Source organism: Watersipora subatra, chromosome 5 (genome assembly GCF_963576615.1).
Source record: "Watersipora subatra chromosome 5, tzWatSuba1.1, whole genome shotgun sequence".
Taxonomy (NCBI): Eukaryota; Metazoa; Bryozoa; class Gymnolaemata; order Cheilostomatida; family Watersiporidae; genus Watersipora; species Watersipora subatra.
This window is the reverse complement of record NC_088712.1, coordinates 60,644,159-60,664,519: the sequence shown is the minus strand read 5'-3', so window position 1 is coordinate 60,664,519 and position 20,361 is coordinate 60,644,159. Positions and strand designations below refer to the sequence as shown.

The 20,361-nt window shown below is 34.8% G+C and overlaps 1 protein-coding gene across 1 annotated transcript; it reads right to left on the bottom strand.

Annotated features, from left to right (window-relative positions):
- Nucleotides 1-1,812: 1,812 nt before the first annotated feature.
- On the bottom strand, nucleotides 1,813-19,111 carry LOC137396991 (uncharacterized). The gene is made up of 7 exons (XM_068083275.1): nucleotides 18,983-19,111; nucleotides 18,571-18,680; nucleotides 17,987-18,146; nucleotides 17,342-17,438; nucleotides 16,927-17,099; nucleotides 15,385-15,543; nucleotides 1,813-1,934 (listed from the first exon to the last, which is right to left on the bottom strand). Exons 1-4 carry the CDS (start codon nucleotides 19,053-19,055, stop codon nucleotides 17,398-17,400), a joined length of 384 nt encoding a protein of 127 aa, XP_067939376.1. The 5' UTR covers nucleotides 19,056-19,111; the 3' UTR covers nucleotides 1,813-1,934; nucleotides 15,385-15,543; nucleotides 16,927-17,099; nucleotides 17,342-17,397.
- Between the last annotated feature and the right edge of the window lie 1,250 nt (nucleotides 19,112-20,361).

Sequence of the window (20,361 nt, the reverse complement as noted above, 5' to 3'; positions counted from 1 at the left end):
GTTTGGCGCCAACCTCAGCAAGATATAATGTAAGTTTTCTGGATATTTGTTGGATAATTCTATCTAAATGATTTGGTTTGAATTCAAAGTTACAGCTTTCGGTTAAGTCAAGGTCAAGCCTGTAAGGGTCTCGTGTGCCAACTTCACGTAACTGAATCTTACACTCGAGCGCTTCTATTCACGAATCTCTCACGGTAAGTTCTAATATAGCAATATTGTCCCAAGCGCTCCAATCACCTTTGGTTAGACATTGCCGTCTTCAATTCTCAAGTCCCAGCTCTTTATAGTTCTCCTTTTTTCATTTTTTCTCTCTATCCTGGGGTCTCCTAAGATTGCCATATTAATAATTTGACACTCCATGGGTTCTTTGTTTATTAGTACTAAATTTGGTCTCCTGGCCTCAATTACCTTATCAGTCTGCATGTTGATGTACCATAACAGCTTCACTTTGCCAATCTCAGACACTGTCTCCACCCAATAGTCATTCCATTTATCTGTGTGTAGAAAGTTATACTTCTTACAGATAATCCAGTGAACTGCTGCAGCCTCTTCATCTTGTTGATGTTTGTATTCTGTTTGTGCGATCTTTGAGCATTCGATTACAATATGACTCACTGTTTTACATTTTGTCTTACACAGTTTGCATGTAGCATAATTTGTGCTATTTTCAATAATTGCTTTCCTATAATTGATTTGAGTGCTTGGTCTTGTGCTGCTATTATTAGACTCTGCTCATCTCTTTAGGCTTCCTCTTGTCATCTACTTCCACATCTCTGATGATGCCTGGTCATTTGTTTACCTTTGATATTGCCCATTGATAAGTTTCTGCGTTCATTCATTTAGCTGTGCACTTTTCTGTTTCTCTTTATGTTCCAATCTTGACATGTCTTCCTCATCGGTAATTATAAGTTCACCTAAGTTCCGTATTATTCCTATCGCACGAGTCTTTCAGTATTCCTTCAGGCAATGGCTTTCTTACTTTATAGGTCCTTCAATACTCATGAGGCCTCTCTTTCTTTCCTTTCTTCCTCTCTACACAGATCCTGTCTAACTCTGATATAGGGTGCATTTCACCGCGCAAGGCACTTAATTTCCTTGTCCTACTTTTTATTTGTTTCAACTTTTTTTTAGTCCACTGTACAATCCCTGCTCTATATCTATAAAAGGATGCAATCTAGGTATTGATAGCTTGGAGCGTGTTTCTCAAATTCAACTTTGACTTCAAAACTTTCTTTACTCTGTTTGTGCATCAGAGTACACTCATCATATACTTTCATTTTCTTTACATTATCTTTAATGTTGTCTGCTTCCAGTACACCAAGATATTAGTATTCTTCATCTTCTTTAAGGTGGTGAGTTTCTACTTTGCTTTGCATTTATGCTTTCTTCCCTGTAGGTGGTTTCCCTCTTTTCATGATGATGGTGGCACATTTGTCTAGACCGAATTCTATCCCGATTTTATTGCTGTATATTCTAACAGTGTTGGCTAGCGTGTTTATGTCATTCTGTAGTCTTTCATAAACCTTCAGGTCATTCATGAATAATAGGTGATTGATTACATCTTCCTTTTTTGTACGATATGCTAGTTTTAGTTTATTTAGAAAAAGTGTCAACGGTATCATGGCCATCAACTTGATGCTGATGGTTCCATATTGTTCGTTTTTTCTTTCTAAGATAAAATACTTTTATTTGTGTCACATAAGTTTCTAGTTAAATTATTGTAAAAAAGGTTTATAAATTAAAAAACCCAAAAATTGATTTGTTTAAACCTTGGTCAAACTTACTTGCTAGTCCACCATAAGTAGTTGCAGAGCTTGCAGCTTCTGTAGAGAGTTTATTAAACCCCCAGTCGCTGCTGTTTGCCGCAATTGTATAAGTAGTATTTATAGATGCCATATCACTAGAAGCAGCAGTTGGTGGATGTCTGGTCTTTGCTGAAATGCATTAATTTACAGTTCTATATTATAATTTCACCTCTCATGACACAGTATAATAGGTAATTTAATTCTCCAGTAGTAACACACGAGATAAGAAGTACATTCACTTACTTGGTTTAAGACATTTAAATTAGACATTTAAGAGATTAAATTTAAATTCCCGAATCCAAATAACTGGAATTTAGAGTTTTTTAGAATTTAAAACCAGAGTAAATACAGAATGAATTACAGAAACAGTGATAAGGTGTGTCTACATTCAAATCACCATAAAACAGAGCATCAATGCAGTAGCATTTGGAGTAATAAAATTCTGTCGTCCTTGAAGTAAATGAGGGAGCAACATTTTAATAATCTTTATGAATAAAATAAATAAGATGGTTAAAACATAACATAAATAATCTCAAATTGCAATTATCCCATGACCAAACACAAGCAAAGCGAATGTTTGGGAGATTTATGATAAATGCATATGCGGCGCGCACACAACTCACAAAGATTATTCATTAACGGCCGCCGCAAACCCTTGTCCCAAAATCTCATCAACAAATCTAACTATTTTTCAATGAAGTTTTTTAAGTATAATAACGCTACAAAACACATATAAACCTATTTAAATATGTTACCAAGTTTTTGAAAGGTTACTGCAGTATCCTAAAACTAACTCATCTCATAGGATGATACATAAATAGACAGATTAATTCGGCTTAAAATCGAAATAGAAACTTGAGAAGCCTTTTTAATCAAAGTTAAGACCGGCCAACGAAATGCCAATAAGGCTGTGCGACAGATAGTATACCGCAAATCCTTATGCTCAAGCTGCGCGGCTTGTCGTTGGGCACGGCTTCTGGTTCAAGGTCATAGGCCGCGGCTAAAGCCAAGTTTTTAAATCTTACATGAGGCTTAGGGGGGCTTCTCAATAAATGCGGTCTCTGCTCAGTTCCGCGCAATAACCATAGAATCGCAGTCATGATACATTTTTATGTACGGGATTTTGGCGACCTACTCGTTTATTTTCAAGGTCAGGTTTATGGAATACTTTAGACTATAGAAGAATTTATCGCTAATGTTTAACTCACCACAGGCATAGGTTATTAAAACCGTTTCATTCTTGACCGGCATCTTTCCATAAACGCAAAGCTCTCTAACAGCGCAATAAAAATCTAGCTGGGACATGGCAAGTAAGTTCTTGATGCAAGGGTTTAGAAATTTTAATTCGAACTTGGAAGTAAAAGGAAATTCTTTTCACATGTACTGATGTAGCCTGTTTTCTAATTCAAGAGGACGGGAGTATAGCGAAACCCTTCTCAACACTCTCGCTCTTGAAAGGGTCAAGGACGACAAAACCTCGGTCATTAGCCGCGGTCTGTGGGCATACGCGGCTTGTTGGAAGATTATTTTTTCTTTCATGAGTCATCTGGTTTTGAGCACCAGCTGCGCGGCTTGAGCATGTGGACTTACGGTAACCATTATGCCGTCCAAAATTCACGAGAATAACGTGCACATTTTCCCAGTCTATGGAATTGTTCAACTGCCAAAGGCTTCTGTAATTAAATTAGAAGTACTGAAATATGATCGTTTCTTTTTGCCAATTTTATTTTTTGGATTAGTTATTTGATTTTATAAAAAAGTATTACAATGTTTAATTAAAAGGATAATCATTAAAATTTACAACAACAAAGTATATAATGATTGCATTGTCTAATTGCCGAAGGTTAAACGTTAGACGCCAAACGTAGACCGTTTGAGGCGTAGACCGATTTACATGTACAAAAATGTGGTACACAGTTTATCAGCCTATGTTTTTTGTCCAATTACCGAAGGTTTCATTAAATTATCTAGAACATTAGCCAGATTTCTTTACATCTTCTCTACAAACTAGGGCCGAACTACATTGCCCCTTTGTGAGAAGAATATTTCTTTATTTTACTCCAGTTTGCAGAAAACTTCCAGACGGGTCAATGCTAATGCTAGCTTTCTGTAACATATCGCTGTCAAAACCATTCTACATTCAACACAACCAACTTTCAACTTTCAACTTTCCAACACAACTTTCAAACTGTGTATATTACGCGGCAGCTTGTAATTTTGCTTTTAATATTGCATTTCAGAGATATAATAAACGTATTTCATTATTGCTGTTGTTAATTAAATTAAATACAGTAGGTTAGGCTTACAGCCTGAATTAATATTTATTTTATTGTTGTAAAACATAAAATTGAGATAGTAGTAGATTAGGTCTGAATTTTATACAACCTGTTGTTTTGCATAATTGACTTTTTGAATTTCACTTCAAAACAACTTGTCAACTCCCATGGACATACCACCTCCCAGAACACCACGTCGTCGCAGTGGCCATCCATGTGTCTCCCAATTATTACGGAGGAGGAAAAATAGAAGGTCCTCACATCAACCATCAACATCAAATGCTAATGTTCAACAACACGCTACTCAAAATAATAACAACAACTCATCTGATTCAGATAATTCTTTAGTTAGAAGAATTATCTGAATCAGATAATTCTAGAATTCTTCTAACTAAAGAATTCTACTTTTGTAGAATTCTGACCTTTTGCAACTACTTTTTCAACATCCAGCAATACCCTTTCTTTTTTCCATTATCACTTTGGTCGTGGGCTGTATGACAGGGGAATTTCTAGTTATTATTTAAATTGTGGGTTACTTTACGGTGTAGCATAATCACTATATGATACTATCAGTACCCAAGAATAGGATGTGACAAAGATATGAAGGGGTTTAGTTGAAATGATATGGACTTAGCAAAGCTTGCCTACATGTATATTGTTCAGGCCTGTATTCCCTGGTTGCAAGTTGGGGCGGCAAATGTTAGGTGACTAGTTATGAACATCTGGGATTTGGGGGCAGCGTAAGCCCCCTAACAGGTTTCTTTCATGTAGATCCTCAACCGGGCTTCTCATGTAAAGTTTTAAAAAATTTTATCGGAAAGTATAAATATTTTTCTGTTATTTGAGATTTGTTTGTATTAAGTGATGTGAGTGCCAGGATGTTTTCAGATTAGAATAAGCAAAACTTGACCACAGTTAAAACACTCAGAAAAAAGACATGTTTTTCTTTTGAGCGTTTAAAAAAAATATCTTTTGCCGATTTTATTTTAAGCTCATCCGAAGGTTTTTACCCTTTCGATCTGCTATTGCAAAGCGGACGTTTGGTAAAACTTGACTTTTTGCAAGCCTTTATAAAAGTAGTTGACAAGATTATTTTGCCGGTGATGATAATAATGACACCTAAGAACTACTAAAAGTTGATGTTTATTTCTATGGCTTGGAATAAAGTGATATTCTACAGCAATAAAAACCGTCCCCGTAGCTGTTGGGCAAATTACTGTTCGAGTTAATGATATTGAGGCCGAATTATTTAAAGCAATTTATCATTGCGTGGGAACGAACCAGACAAATTTGTTCGAGTTAACTAGCATTCAAGCATTCGAGGTGAAATTTTACATTTTATCCGAAGGCAAGCTATCCGAGTTTGACTGTACTTAGCCGCCGAAAACTCCTAAAAAGTTTGGGCGGTTTAGCCGGCCAGCCAGCCCAGGGAATACGGATCTAATATTGTTGGTTGTTATATTAGATGGTGATCAGCGTGAATGGCCAGTCATTTTGACAATCATGATCTGCTGAATTCTAAATAATCAATTCAATTTACTCAGCTTCCGTTTTTAGATTATTATGTTATTACGACAACCACCCAAAAAACTCTTGCACCCTCTGAGTATATTTTCAAGTCATTTCAAACGAAGATCAGATTCAATTTGGAATAAAGTTTCATAACATTTTTAATTCATGAAATTTCTATTGCTATAAAATTCACTAGCTTTCTGATATTATAAACACTATCCAGCAGAAGCTTTAGATGAGAAGTTTATTGAGCATTGTAAATGTTTCATTTAATTATAAGCTTCAATTATTTTAATGTTAAATTTAGATCTTCAAACCGAGTAGCAATAAAAGCATACAGCAAGTTGATCAGTGATTTCATTTTCACCATTTTTGTATGGTAGCCTACACTATTTGAGTAAAATTTGGTTATTGGTTACTAAAATTGTGTAAAGGTTCGGCTAAATAATCGTCTGTAAAAATTGTTTCAGACTTTAATGATGGTTGGGTGAAGCTGAGGCAGGTTTTTATATTCACCAAATATGTATAGGAAAAACAATATTTGCTTGTAACAGTTAGCCGAAGTGTCTAAGACTCACTTCACCTAGCAAAGAATGTTAAAAAAAGCTAATATCTTGTCATGGTTTTGCAAGTGTCGAATATCTAAACATATACTAAATTTTAAAGGAGGCTGCACATTTTTTTATGTATTGAAAATATCAGTAACACAAATTTATTTCTTTTTTTCTGACCAACTTATGTTTTTCTCATTATAAGGAAAAAGGGCATTACACATTTCTGTTAAAAATGATTCAACTGAAGTTATTATTGAGCACTTTAGAAGCCTCTTTGAACAGCGTTTTTGACCAACTAATGAAGCGCCTCAGCTGATTGCAGTTTTTTACAGATATTAAGGCGAGTCTTAATAACTGTGAACTAAGCGTAATACCTTGTGGTGCAGTATATGCCTGCAAGGCAGCTCCTAAGTTGATAACAAAGTGAACTAAGCGTAATACCTTGTGGTGCAGTATATGCCTGCAAGGCAGCTCCTAAGTTGATAACAAAGTGAACTAAGCGTAATACCTTGTGGTGCAGTATATGCCTGCAAGGCAGCTCCTAAGTTGATAACAAAGTGAACTAAGCGTAATACCTTGTGGTGCAGTATATGCCTGCAAGGCAGCTCCTAAGTTGATAACAAAGTGAACTAAGCGTAATACCTTGTGGTGCAGTATATGCCTGCAAGGCAGCTCCTAAGTTGATAACAAAGTGAACTAAGCGTAATACCTTGTGGTGCAGTATATGCCTGCAAGGCAGCTCGTAAGTTGATAACAAAGTGAACTAAGCGTAATACCTTGTGGTGCAGTATATGCCTGCAAGGCAGCTCGTAAGTTGATAACAAAGTGAACTAAGCGTAATACCTTGTGGTGCAGTATATGCCTGCAAGGCAGCTCCTAAGTTGATAACAAAGTGAACTAAGCGTAATACCTTGTGGTGCAGTATATGCCTGCAAGGCAGCTCCTAAGTTGATAACAAAGTGAACTAAGCGTAATACCTTGTGGTGCAGTATATGCCTGCAAGGCAGCTCCTAAGTTGATAACAAAGTGAACTAAGCGTAATACCTTGTGGTGCAGTATATGCCTGCAAGGCAGCTCCTAAGTTGATAACAAAGTGAACTAAGCGTAATACCTTGTGGTGCAGTATATGCCTGCAAGGCAGCTCGTAAGTTGATAACAAAGTGAACTAAGCGTAATACCTTGTGGTGCAGTATATGCCTGCAAGGCAGCTCCTAAGTTAATAACAAAAAGTATTTTAATATACTTCTCTACAGCTTTATGGCTAGCAATAATACCCATCTCTGTGCGTTTGGGTTATAAACAGTGTTAAGAAAAAGTTTTACATTTCATGTGAGGTCGGTTTTCCAAAACTTTGGTCTAACTTACATGCTGATCCAGTAATTGCAGAGGTTTCACTTTTTGACACAACAGTAGTTTGTGGTGATTCTCCAGTTCTCACTGCAATTCATTAATTTAAAATTGTATATTTTAATTTCATTTCTAAATTAGCACATTTTGTTAACACATTCACAGGTAAATTTTTTACTCCCTGTCCTTTCAATAAAGAGCTAAAGCTGCTGTCATTTGTAGTTAATATGTTAAGATATGTTATAGTTAAGGTTTATGGTTAAATTAAGAAAATGTGTTCATCTTAGAATAAAAATAAAAAAAGATTTTTTGCCATAGTAACGGTTATCAGATACTAGGAGCCATCACTCTTTTCATGGTTAGTTAAGGTGTTAGGACTCGATATGTGCTCTAAGTATGTGTGACATTGCAGCAATGTTATAGATACTCCAGGTGTTGTATTACAACTCATCAGTGGAGAGTAATTAGCAGAGCTAGGCAGCTGCCTTACCTTATACATGTCAATTCATTTATACAATAAATAACTTGGTGGACACTAAACATTTTAGCATGGTGTTAGAACATATTTAGTGTGAATTATCAGGGCTGGATAGTGATGGAAGGGGGTGGTTTGCGAGCTCCAGGCAGCTTTATATCTAATGCTTGCAACCCCAGCAAAATACTGTATGTAAAAGCTGGCATAAAGGGCTGAACAGTTTAACTTTTATATGCTAGCAACAAAGAAGTCAACAAAAGGGGAAGAAATCCAAGTAGCCATACTATTACCCCTACTTGGGCCAAAAAGTCAGGAAATATTTCAAACCTTCATTCTTTACGATAAACATCGTAAAGATATTGCGAAAGTCAAGGAGACACTTTACACATTTTATTCAGCACTTTACATCGCAAGTGGAAACCATCTATGAGCAGTACAAGTTTCATAACAAAGTACAGCTTCCAGATGAATCTTTTGACAATTTCTTAACTGCACTGCCCGGAATTTTGTCTACTTGCAATATACATGCTGATGAACAAAATAGTGCTCTGGTAGACAGAACTGTATGTGGCCTTAACACACCAGAATTTAGAGAAGACATATTCAACTTAGATGGCATTTCAGATTTGAAAAAACTCCTAAAGCTGTGTCATTGTGCGAAAGTCATCAAACATTATTTTACAGGTATGAAAAGCGGTAAGGAGAACTTAATATCGCTGCTATACAACACTCGACTCATCCAAATCACAAAAATAGGAATGGCGCAAAGGATAAATGGCTGTAAATACTGTAAGCTTAGTTATCATCAAGGAGCATGCCTTGCATATGGCAAAGAATGCCATAACTGTCACAGAATAAGCCATTTTAGCCAAGCTTGTATGGCACTATAACGTAAGTCTGCTGCCAAAGCTGCAAATGTACAAATATATCTATCTGTATACAAATATATGTATACACATATAATATATGTATTCAAACTACATACACTAGAAATTCCCCAGTCATACAGCCCATGACCTGACTTAACCTCTGAACATGTCCTCTGTCTGACATGACATTTTCTGACATGACCTCTGAACCCAAATTGGCCACGGAATATTGACGGAATATTGGCATTGAAGGATGAACCTGAACAATGAGTAACTGTTTTATAAGTGTAAGAGAAAATAAAAATTCAAAAGATGGACCTGGGTCCATATTGTTGGCTGCACTGAATTTATTAACAATGTCAGGTCTAACTTGTTGTCATGTATGACATAGTTGTATTTGAGTATTGTATGTAATGAGTTGTTTGTCATTACATCCAGTACATGTGAGCTGTGATATGTTGTTGTCAAGTCTGCCTAGAAAATTGTTACGCAGTTCTTGAAAATCAGGACAATCTAAAGATTGAAAATGAGGAATGTGATGAAGGGGGGCAGCATTGGGAGGAGCAATATTGTTTCGTGCAATGTTTTCATGGTCAATGATGTCCACAAAATCATGATCAACATCTGGAAACAAAGGGGCTGCCAAGTCCATGTCATTTACATCGCCTACAACATCTACTAGAGAATTCTCTGAATCAGATGAGTTGTTGTTATAAATTTGAGTAGCCCTTTGTTGAACATTGGAATTTGATGTTGATGGTTGCTGTGAGGACCTTCTATTTATCCTCCTATTGAGCTGTAATAATTGAGAGACACGTGGACGGCCACTGCGTTGGCCACGACGTGGTTTTCTGGAAAGTTGTATATCCGTGGTAGTTGTTAAGTTGTTTAGAAATTAAATTCAAAAAGTTAATTATGCAAAACAAAAGGTTGTAAAAAGAATTACACCTAATCTACTACTATCTCAAACCTATGTTTTACAACAATTCTATAATGAAATAAGTATAAAATAAAGTAAAATAAATATTAATTAAAGCTGTAGGCCTAACCTACTGTAATGTATGTAATTTAACAACAGCAATAACGAAATACGTTTATTATAACTCTGAAATGCAATATTAGAAGTGAAATGGCAAGCTGCTGTGTAATATGCACAGTTTGAAAGTTGGTTGCGTTCAATGTAGAATGGTTTTGATAGCGATCTTTAACAAAAAGCAAGTATGAGCGTTCTTGCGTCTGGAAGTTTTCTGCAAACTGGAACAAAATAAAAAAATGTTCTCGTCATAAAAGGGCATTGTATTTCGGCCCTAGCTTATACAAAAGATGCAAAGAAAGTTGGCTAATGTTTTAAATAATTTAATGAAACCTTTGGTAATTGGACCAAAAAAACATGGGCTGATAAACTGTGTACCACAATTTGGTACCTGTAAATCGGTCTACGCCTCAAACAGTCTATGTTTATTACAGAAACCTTCGGATAAATTTGAATAATTATTCTTATAATTAAATCTTATAATAATTTTATAAAATCAAATAATTATTCTCATAATTAAATATTTTACAAGATATTAAAAACGGAAAAATATTAGAAACCTTCGGCAATTAAACAATGCCATAGACTGGTGAAATGAGCACGTTTTTCTCGTGAAATGCACACTGCTTAATAGTTCTGCTATCTGTCGCACGGCTTTATTGGCGTACCGTTGGCCAGTCAATTATGATTAAAAAAAGCTTTTCAAGTGTTTTATCGCGATTTAGGCCAAATTAATCTGTCTATTTGTGTATAATCTGATCAGATGGATAAGGTTTAGGATATTGTCTACAAATAATAAAGACTTGGTAGCATATTTAAATACAGTCAAACATGGATAACTCGAACTTCAAGGGACCGAGCAAAAGTGTTCGAATTATCAGAGCATTCAAGTTATCAGAGCACTGTCACAAGTCCATGTATTTACTTATTTATTAGTAGATACATGTACATATACAAACTATAACATAAATCAAAAGCACAAATGGCTTGTTTCAAATTAAATGCTTCTAATGTAAAGTTTAAAACGTTTTCATGAAAAAGTATAGAGATTTTTCTATCACTTGAGATTGGTTTGTTGTTTGAGGTGATGTTATTGCCAGGACGTTTTTCAGATTGACATTGGCAAAACTTGATCGTTGTTGAAATGCTCAAAAGAAAAGACATTTTTTTCTTTTGGGGTTTTACCCACGATCAATTTTGCCGTTTTTTCTTGAAGTTTATGCAGATTACCTTACTTTACCTGGGATTCGTTAAGAGCAACACTCCGAGGCAGTTCAATTAGAAGTTTTACGAGGTTTTACGGTACATTCTATATCACACACGCTTTTTTAATAGATACTTATTGAATGTACACACGTATTCCGTGTTTAGGTCAAACGATGAATAGTTTTTTGTAGATCAGACAACGTATACGTTTAATTACAACATTTTTAAGACGTTTTAAACATTCAACATTCCGACGTTGATTCAACACGGAATCAACGTCGGAAAACTATTCATCACGGGCTAGCCGAGTCACGCACTCAAGGATTTTCGCCACGCACATACAAAACAACATGCGATTTTTGTTTTGTATGTGCGTGGCGAAAATTCTTGCGCGCGTGACCCGGCTAGCCCGTGCTATTCATCGTATCGCAGTATAAATCAAATTTCACCAAACTTTTAGAAAAGTCGTTGACAAAAATATTTTGCCGATGGTGGTAATAACGACGCTTATGAATTACGAAAAGATGAAGTTTACCTCTATGGCTTTGAATAAAGTGATTTTCTAAAGCGAAAACAACCGTTTCGGTAGCTGTTGGGCAAAAAAACAGTTCGAATTAACAGTGTTGAGTTCGAGTTATCTATAGCAATTTATCATTACGTGGGAACGGACCAAAGGAAATGTTCGAATTAACCATGTGTTCGAGCTACCCGTGGACGAGTTATCCATGTTTGACTGTAGGTTTAAATATTGTACTTAAATGACTCCATTGAAAAATAGTTAAATTTTTTGATGAGATTTTGGTACAATATTTCTGACTGTGTTGATGAATAATTTTCGTGAGTTGTGTGCACATATGCATTTATCATAAATCTTCCAAATAATCGGTTCGCTCGGGTTTGGTCGTAGGAAAACATTAAAGCTCTTACAAATTGCAACGCAGGCCATAAGATCATCATAGGCTAAGTGTAAGCAATAACTATAAACTGCTAGAGACATGTATCAGCTTCATCGTATATATTTATTCCAAGGCTGAGAGAACTAACTAATTTAGCAAAATTCTTGTGTCCAAAAAGATTGATGTTGCAACTTCGAAAGGAGAATACAAAAATTCAATACAAATAGAAATACAATAGAATACAAAAGGAGAAATAAAATTCGATTCACCCGTGAAATGTTTAAATTTATCTTTTCAGTATTTTGATGAGGCGTTTGAAAAATACAACGTCACCCTTTATTTGAACCTCACCTCTAATGAAGCGCCACTCTAAAGAAAGAGTTGAAAAATTGATCGTCATGGCGTTCAAATAAAAGTTTTACAGTATTTTCAAGTTATCATAAAACAGAGTCATTGCCATGGTAGCATTAAAACATACTAACAAGCCGTCAATGCAATCATGTTTAGTTGAGGTGTTAAGATAAGTTATAGTTTATAGTTGAGATAAAGAAGTGTCTCTTTTCAAATTATAATATCACAGAAAGTCATTATCATAGTAGTACTAATAGATACTAAGGAAGCATGACTGCTACCATGTTTAGCTAAATTGTTTAGATAAGTAATAGTTATTATTTGGAGTACAAAGCTAGACAGTTAACTGTTTTTTATTATTTAGCGATTTTTCTTGTTACAAGGAAAATATCTTCATACCCTTGTTTCAAAAATGACTCAAATGAAGTTATTATTGAGCACCTTAGAAACCTCTTAGAACAGCTTTTTTAACCTACTGATGGAGAGCCTCAGCTGACTGCTGTCTTTTTACAGATACTAAGGCGAGTCTTACTGGGTGTCCACTAAGTTTAATACTTCGCTGTACAGTATATGCCTGCAAAACAGCTCCTAAGTTGATAACAAAAATTATTTTAATATACTCCTCTACAGCTTTATGGCTAGCAATAACACCCATCTCTGTGCGTTTGGGTTATAAACAGTGTTAAGAAAAAGTTTTCAAATGCTTGATGATTACATGCTGATCCAGTAATTGCGGAGGTTTCACTTTTTGACACAACAGTAGTTGTTGTTAGTGGATCTCGAGTCCTCACTGAAATTCATTAATTTAAAAATGTATATTTTAATGTCATCTACAAAGTAGCTCATTTTGTTAACTAGTAACTCACAAGTAAATATTTTACTTGCTGTCCTTCAAATGATACGAGGAGCTATACCTGCTGTCATGTTTATTCAAAATGTTAAGATAAGTTATTGTTGTAGTTTATAGTGAAGATAAAAAAGTATGTCTATTTTCATATAATCATAAAACAGAGAACTATTACCCCAGTAGCATTAATAGATAATAAACAACCATAGCTGCTACCATGTCTAGTTTTGATTATGTTTGTATTTTATTGATGTATCTTAAACATTTAGTACTTATCTTTCAACAATTACAACCGGTACAACAAATACAGCCGGTACAATCAGTGCAACTGGTACAACCGGTGCAACGGGTGCAACCATTGCAACGGGTGCAAACGGTGCAACCAGTACAACTGGTTGTGACAAGTTGCACTAGCTGTAATAGTATCACTGGTACAACCGGTTGCACCGGAACAACCTGTACAATCAACACCGCCGGTACAACCAGTTGTACACCCGGTGCAACAGGTACAATCGGCACAATTAGCTTAAAATAAGATTAACTTATTATATGGATACTATAACGTCGAATTTACATTAAGTGTAGTATTGCAACAACTTACCAGAGTAATCTGCATAATAAAATAATAAAATACATGGATGGGAGCATGCTGATTCTAATATTCCTACTAAATGGCACCCACGAAACAATTTCTCTGTTTTATGTTTTTTTCGCCTCAAGTCGTGGAAAACGATGTTTTTTCGTCTCAGCGTTAAAGCATTTTTTTCACCACAAAAATGTCTTTCAAAGTTCAAATTTGGCAGTCGATGTGCTGAATACGTTGAAATCTTGAAAAAAAAGTAAAGCTATTATTTGAAATCCCTGCCACAACGCGTGAAAGATATATGATGCTTGCTCTTCCTCTCTATTCAGCATTCTTTGTGTTTCGTAAATGCTTCACGGTTGACTTGCAACAAAATTCACATTACAGTCATTTGGTATCAAAAGATTCACCATGTTTTACTCTGCTGTGTTGCAAGTGCAAAATATGTGGAATGTGATTACAAGCTCTTAAAAGCTCAAAAACGAACAGTTAATCGCCGCCATCACAAAACCGCCATAGGTTGAAATCAGTTTATTTCTCTGACGTAGTCATTACAAGTGGTTATTGCTTTGTCACATGATGTTCTCACGTAAAATGAAAGGTCGATAAAAGGCTCAATATAAAACTTATCGTAGCACTAGTTTATGACAAACACTTCGGGTTTTACCGAAGAGCCCGTATCAAATATAGATGCTCGCTACTTTACAATTTTGTTTCGGCTTGGTCTAATCGTACTTATTATACTTCGCAAATAATGTCTGAAAAAATTTTTGATTTTCACAAGTGACCAAGAGGCTCGTCATGTTAATCAGACAATGATATGTACTCCTTCGAGTTGAGGTTAAAAAATTAAACGAATTTTCACGGTAGGTTATAAGACATCAGCGCTGAAAGTGACAGCATTACAATGACGGAGAAATAAATGCATAAGAACAGTAAACATGGTTTTATTGAATGCGTGAAGTATATTTGTAAAAATATTTCGACGAATGAGGTTGCATGAAAGTGTAAACAGAAGCCATCTTGCACAACTATGCCCCATTTGAGCCGTTTTGTAAAGAGATTCTAATCTACAGCAGTCTCATGATGGCAGCGATTAACTGTTCGTTTTTTAGTTTTTATGAGCTTGTAATCACGTTTCCACATATTTTGCACCTACATACACAAACATAATGAATCTTTTGATACTAAATAACCGTAATGTGAATTTTGTTGCAAGTCAACTTTGAATATTCCGTGCTTGAAATGAACTTAGTGAAAAGTAAGCGAAAGTAAAATGTATTGTGCATTTTAACAATGCATAGATTATTAACTATAGATTTTAATTCATATATAACTTTGATTTTTTAGCCATGAGTTTTAAGATTAATAATGCTATTAAAGGAAGAAGGAAGAATCATAACCATAAGCAGATCATAACCACTAAATACACTAAAGTTACTGTAGTTAACAATATTTACTAAGGTTAATATATGATTGTGCTACTAATTTTTGATCTATTTTTACCAGGGGGTGTTTGTGTTAGACAATTATCATGGGTTTCTATATCCCTCTATTCAACATTCCTGACAAAAACAGAACGAATTAATGTTGTATGCCGAGGTCCACTATAATATGTGCATGTTCTCACCCATCCTGAACCTGATACCACCGGGATCTTTTTTTGTAACAACAGTCAGGTTTTTGTCATGAAACCAAGCTCCACCAGTAATATCTGTGAATGTGCAGCTTTCTACATCGTCACTCCATTCGCCTCTGATATCTTTATCGCAGTATTTTACTATTCTAGCTGAAATTTTAAAATATTACATCTATCATGCCTTAATTCTTAATAGTTTCACATGCATAACAATTATATTAGACAGATAATTGCATCATGAACAAATTATGATCATGTGGGATTTTTTTATGGTATCAGTCATCAAGGATTTTAAATGGTCATAACATCAATAAATGAATGAAGAGCAAGATTCCTACAATGACAAATTCATTTCAAAACAAACCTACTGATTATGTCAATAATGTGAATATGTGAATATAGGGGAGCACAAGATCCCAGACAGTACGCCTGATTGCGAAGCAATCAGATGCAATGACTAAAAATTTAAAAGTATTATAATTTGAAATGTAAAAGTCTGCACATGTGGCTGCAAGCATTACTTCAATCGCTAGCATGAGAATACAACTCACAAATGTTTTTATTTGTTCACAGCTTCACATTCTAAATTAGCGTATAAAACACTAATAGCATAATACCTTATAGCAGTGACTTATATAAAACTCAAAATCTCTAGAATATTGAAATCCAAGGATACTTGTATATGCACACGTCACTATTTTAGAAGTAGCAAATGCTATAAGGAGATGCAGTTTGATATAACATAATTACATCACGATATAGTTTATAAACACATATAAATATTTTTTAACTTCTAGAACATACAGGATATCAGTTGACTGTTTAATGATGGTTCGCTAGATTACTTTACTATTTTTACTTACACGTACTTACTTTGTAAACTGGAATAAAAAATGAAAAAGTAGTAGTAGTAACAGTAGCAATAGTAGTAGTAGTAGTAATAGTAGTAGTAACAGTAGTAATAGTAGGAGTTGCATTACCAGTAGCAGTAGTGGTAGTAGCAGCAGTGGTAGTAGTAGTAGAAATAGTAATATTAGTAGCAGTTGTAGTTGTAGTAGTAGTAGTAGTAGCAATAGTAGTAGTAGTAGTAGTAATAGTAGTAGTAACAGTAGTAATAGTAGGAGTTGCATTACCAGTAGCAGTAGTAGTAGTAGCAGCAGTGGCAGTAGTAGTAGAAATAGTAGTATTAGTAGTAGTAGTAGTAGTAGTAGTAGTAATAGTAGTAGTTGTAGTAGTAGTAACAGTAGTAATAATAATAGTAGTAGTAGTGAGATGCTATGAATTCTGCAGCAGACTTGGCTACTAGTCAAATAAACTCACAAATTGATTTCCAGTCTATCTTCAAATAAAAACGTTTTTTCTATGCTTGCTCTGGTGATTCTATAAATATACTTGATTCTGCACTTTTATTTTTTGATTTTTTCAATTGTGTGTCAAATATTTCAAGCTATCCCAACATTTTTGACGTCAAGTTTTAGGAAAAAATCGTTTAAACTGGTTTTTTTTCTTCAAAGGATTCATCTATTTACTCACCTATCCCATCACTTTCATCTAGGTCAAGAAAGAACAGTCCACCTTCAACAGGGTCTATTATCTGCATGAGTTTACCATCAGGTGACAAGTAAATACTCGCTGCTGAGTTTCCTAGAGTCTTCGTGTTGTCTTTATACCAAGCATTAGATTGAAGGCTGGCTTCTTTACTCACACTAAATGACAAAAAAATCAAGCATCTACTAAGGTAACTATGAAGAGAATAGAACAGTACTAGCAGAATTATAACTTTGCAATTTTTTTAGCAAGCATGATTGGTAATTCCTATTCCTCTTTGACACATTAATGAGATTTGTTTTCTCTAATGCTGATGCAAAAAAGACTTTAATGGAAGAACAAACTTACAATAACCATAAAATATTCGTAAGAGTTGGCAGCATTTACTCATATAACTAACCTTGCATAGTAAACAAAAGTCTTGTTGTCGTATAGTAACTCTGTAGAATGGTTGTCTTAATGCTGAAATACTTCTGTCATGTCATACCGATTTATACCTGAAATATGTATGATACAAGAACATCATTAGGAGTAGATTAACATGATAGATAATCTCTTGTGACACATTGAAGGACACAAAGCACATTGGTGGCAGCAGTGAAACAGTTATTATACATGCTAGTATGTTATTAGTTCCAGGCAGTTCCATATGCTGTGAGGGATCTTCGTAATAGTGTAAAAGGTGTCTACACAATTAGTCTTAATTGTAGGATAGGTAGTTGAGTGGTCAAGATGTATGTAAGTACGTTCGACTAAAGAGCCGAATGTTAAGGTTTGATTCCCATACAGTGCATTTTTTAAAATAATGTTAACGTTGCTTTGATCAGATGGCTAGACATAGATCACGGGCACAGGTGTTTGAGTATTAGTTTGAAACTGAAATTTGTGAGTTTTAATTCTGTATGATGCAATATTATTCTTGACTTTTAGCCGTGGTTTTAGACGGATAGACAGACGGATGGATGGACAAACAGACAAACGAGCAGACATGGCTCTCATTATAGTAAAAAGATTTCAAAGAAGGTCAAACAGATCAGTTACTTACCATGACCAACCTTCTGCCAGATGTAGTTATTTGGCTCCCCAGTTGTGTCAAACCCTCTGCTCATCATCCATCCTCCCCCTTCTATGTTCTGACTATCAATTAGCTGTCTGCATGTGTAGATTTCTTCAGTGATGTTTTCTCGGTAACAGAGGTGAATTCCCTGCAGCACATATTCATTAAAAATGCAGCCTATCAGTCCTGGTAAATAAATTGTTGGCTAAGATGAAATAGCAGAGCAATTGTCTTATCATACTTGAAGTTAGATAAAAGACTGACACAATAACTCTGATTGGTTGTCGATACTTAATACAAAAATTAGTAACCAATCAAATTCACTCTCACTTGCGTTAAGAAAGAAGATACATGTAATTGCTTCTTTCAAATTTCTCTGCTCTTTCATCAAGCCTTCACTTAAGGCAATCAAACTTGTATAATATCGCTTCTATTATTAAGTTAATAATAGAGGCAATATTATAAACTTGTTTATGTACATCCTGTGGAAGAATTATCTTATACAGATTTATGAACTATTCAGACTCTACAGAACTCTACTTATATCCTTGAAATAGTGCGAGACAACTTACAAAGTTGGTAATAGAAACTGCAAAGAGTTGTCTGCTCTCAATATAAGCCATTCCATGAACGCTCATGCCATCTGCATCCGGTATACCAAAGCTACCATTGAGGCAGTTTCCTGCAAATGCACAGCATTACAAACTCATTTAAATTAGAACCTAATAAAAATTAATATAAACGTATATTGTATAATATCATATAAAATTAAATTCGTGTTTTAATGAATTCACGCCAGCATTAGAATGCGCAATTGAATTATTTTTGTAAAACTTTCAAGATTACACTTTTTTGCAACTTTTAGGGCACAGAGAGTGCTTATTAAAATTTGCCTCGCAGCTTTTAATAAGCACTTTTAATGAGCTTGTGCTCATTAGAAGTAGACTTATACACCTTAGTTTGTTTCTTACCACCAGAACCCACCTAGTACTGTCTTCACTTCTCCATTCACCCTATTAATCTTTCTCAAACAAGACCTTGCATCAATGAAGTACATTTCTCTACCATCTGAAGTCTGAATCAGGTGTTCTGGTAAGGCGATGATAGAGTCCACAGCAGCACCATCCCAGGCATCAGAAGATAAGGTAATAGCTGTCTTTGGATTCCCATATAAAACTAAGATATATGTGTTAAAATCTGACTGAATGTATGAATCTGTATTTAACAACTAAAGGAAATCCACATAGGGCAGGCAAGCTTACAACAACCAAGTGTGCAATTGCAGAAATATAAGTTTGCATCATGACCCCAAAAAGTAAAAAGATGTACTGTAAATACCCAACTAGCTGCCGGCCTGAGAATTGCTATTACCGTATTATAAAGTACTATGTATTTATAAGCAACATCACGGTTGTTTGTTAAAAATTTTTAAGTCTTTACTTGGATGCCTAATATGCACCATTCTGTTCATAGTTTCTATAAGAGCCCTAATTTTGTGTGAAGTTCCCATCGAGTTGTTAAGTAATTTAACATTCTGACTGTGCTTTAGCATTGAACAAATTTAAAAAAAAATGTTAAAGTTTGAGATTGTATTCAGTATAATTTGTGAAAACCATGACATTTAATGATTGTCAACCAAAACAACACGATAGTACATAGTACACTATGATACATAGTTTTTACCATGTATCATAAGCTATCTGTCCTTAAAAACATCAACATTTTCAACTAAATTTCATAAACTCATTTTAACATTCTAGTTTATGTTTTTGGTTAAAAATTTCACAAGTCTCCAAAAGAGTATATTTTATATTATTATAAATAGTCCATCTAAAGTTTTTACAGTGCAGGCAACTTGCTTTACTGAATTTTAAGCACAGGCAGACAGACTAACCAGTGGTTATTGGGTATGAACTCTGTGTAAAAGTATTTGTAGACAGATGTCCAATACTACTGGAAGAATAGCTGAAAAGGTTTTAAGATGGATAATCTGGCTGGCACAATCCAACCAGCAGTTGCTCCTCATCTAACTTGTCTATCTGCAAACACATTACCACAGTTGCCTTGTTGTATTTGTTAAGTTACAACTTGCCACATAGTAGTGTTATTACACTGTTATATACACGCGAACTGCATAGTTCAACTGATGCATCTTCAAGTGTAAGACACATTGTAAATTTTTTTTTTGAATAATAAACTTTGACTGTTATTAACTGCATTTGTCAGAGAGTTAACAGGTTGGTAGCTTATCAAACCAATGTAAAATTTCATGTTATAAAGATTTTATAAAAATTGCTCATGATAAATTGAAATCATTAAAACTAAATTAAAAATTTCTCAATAAAAATTAAAATGCTTTTGAT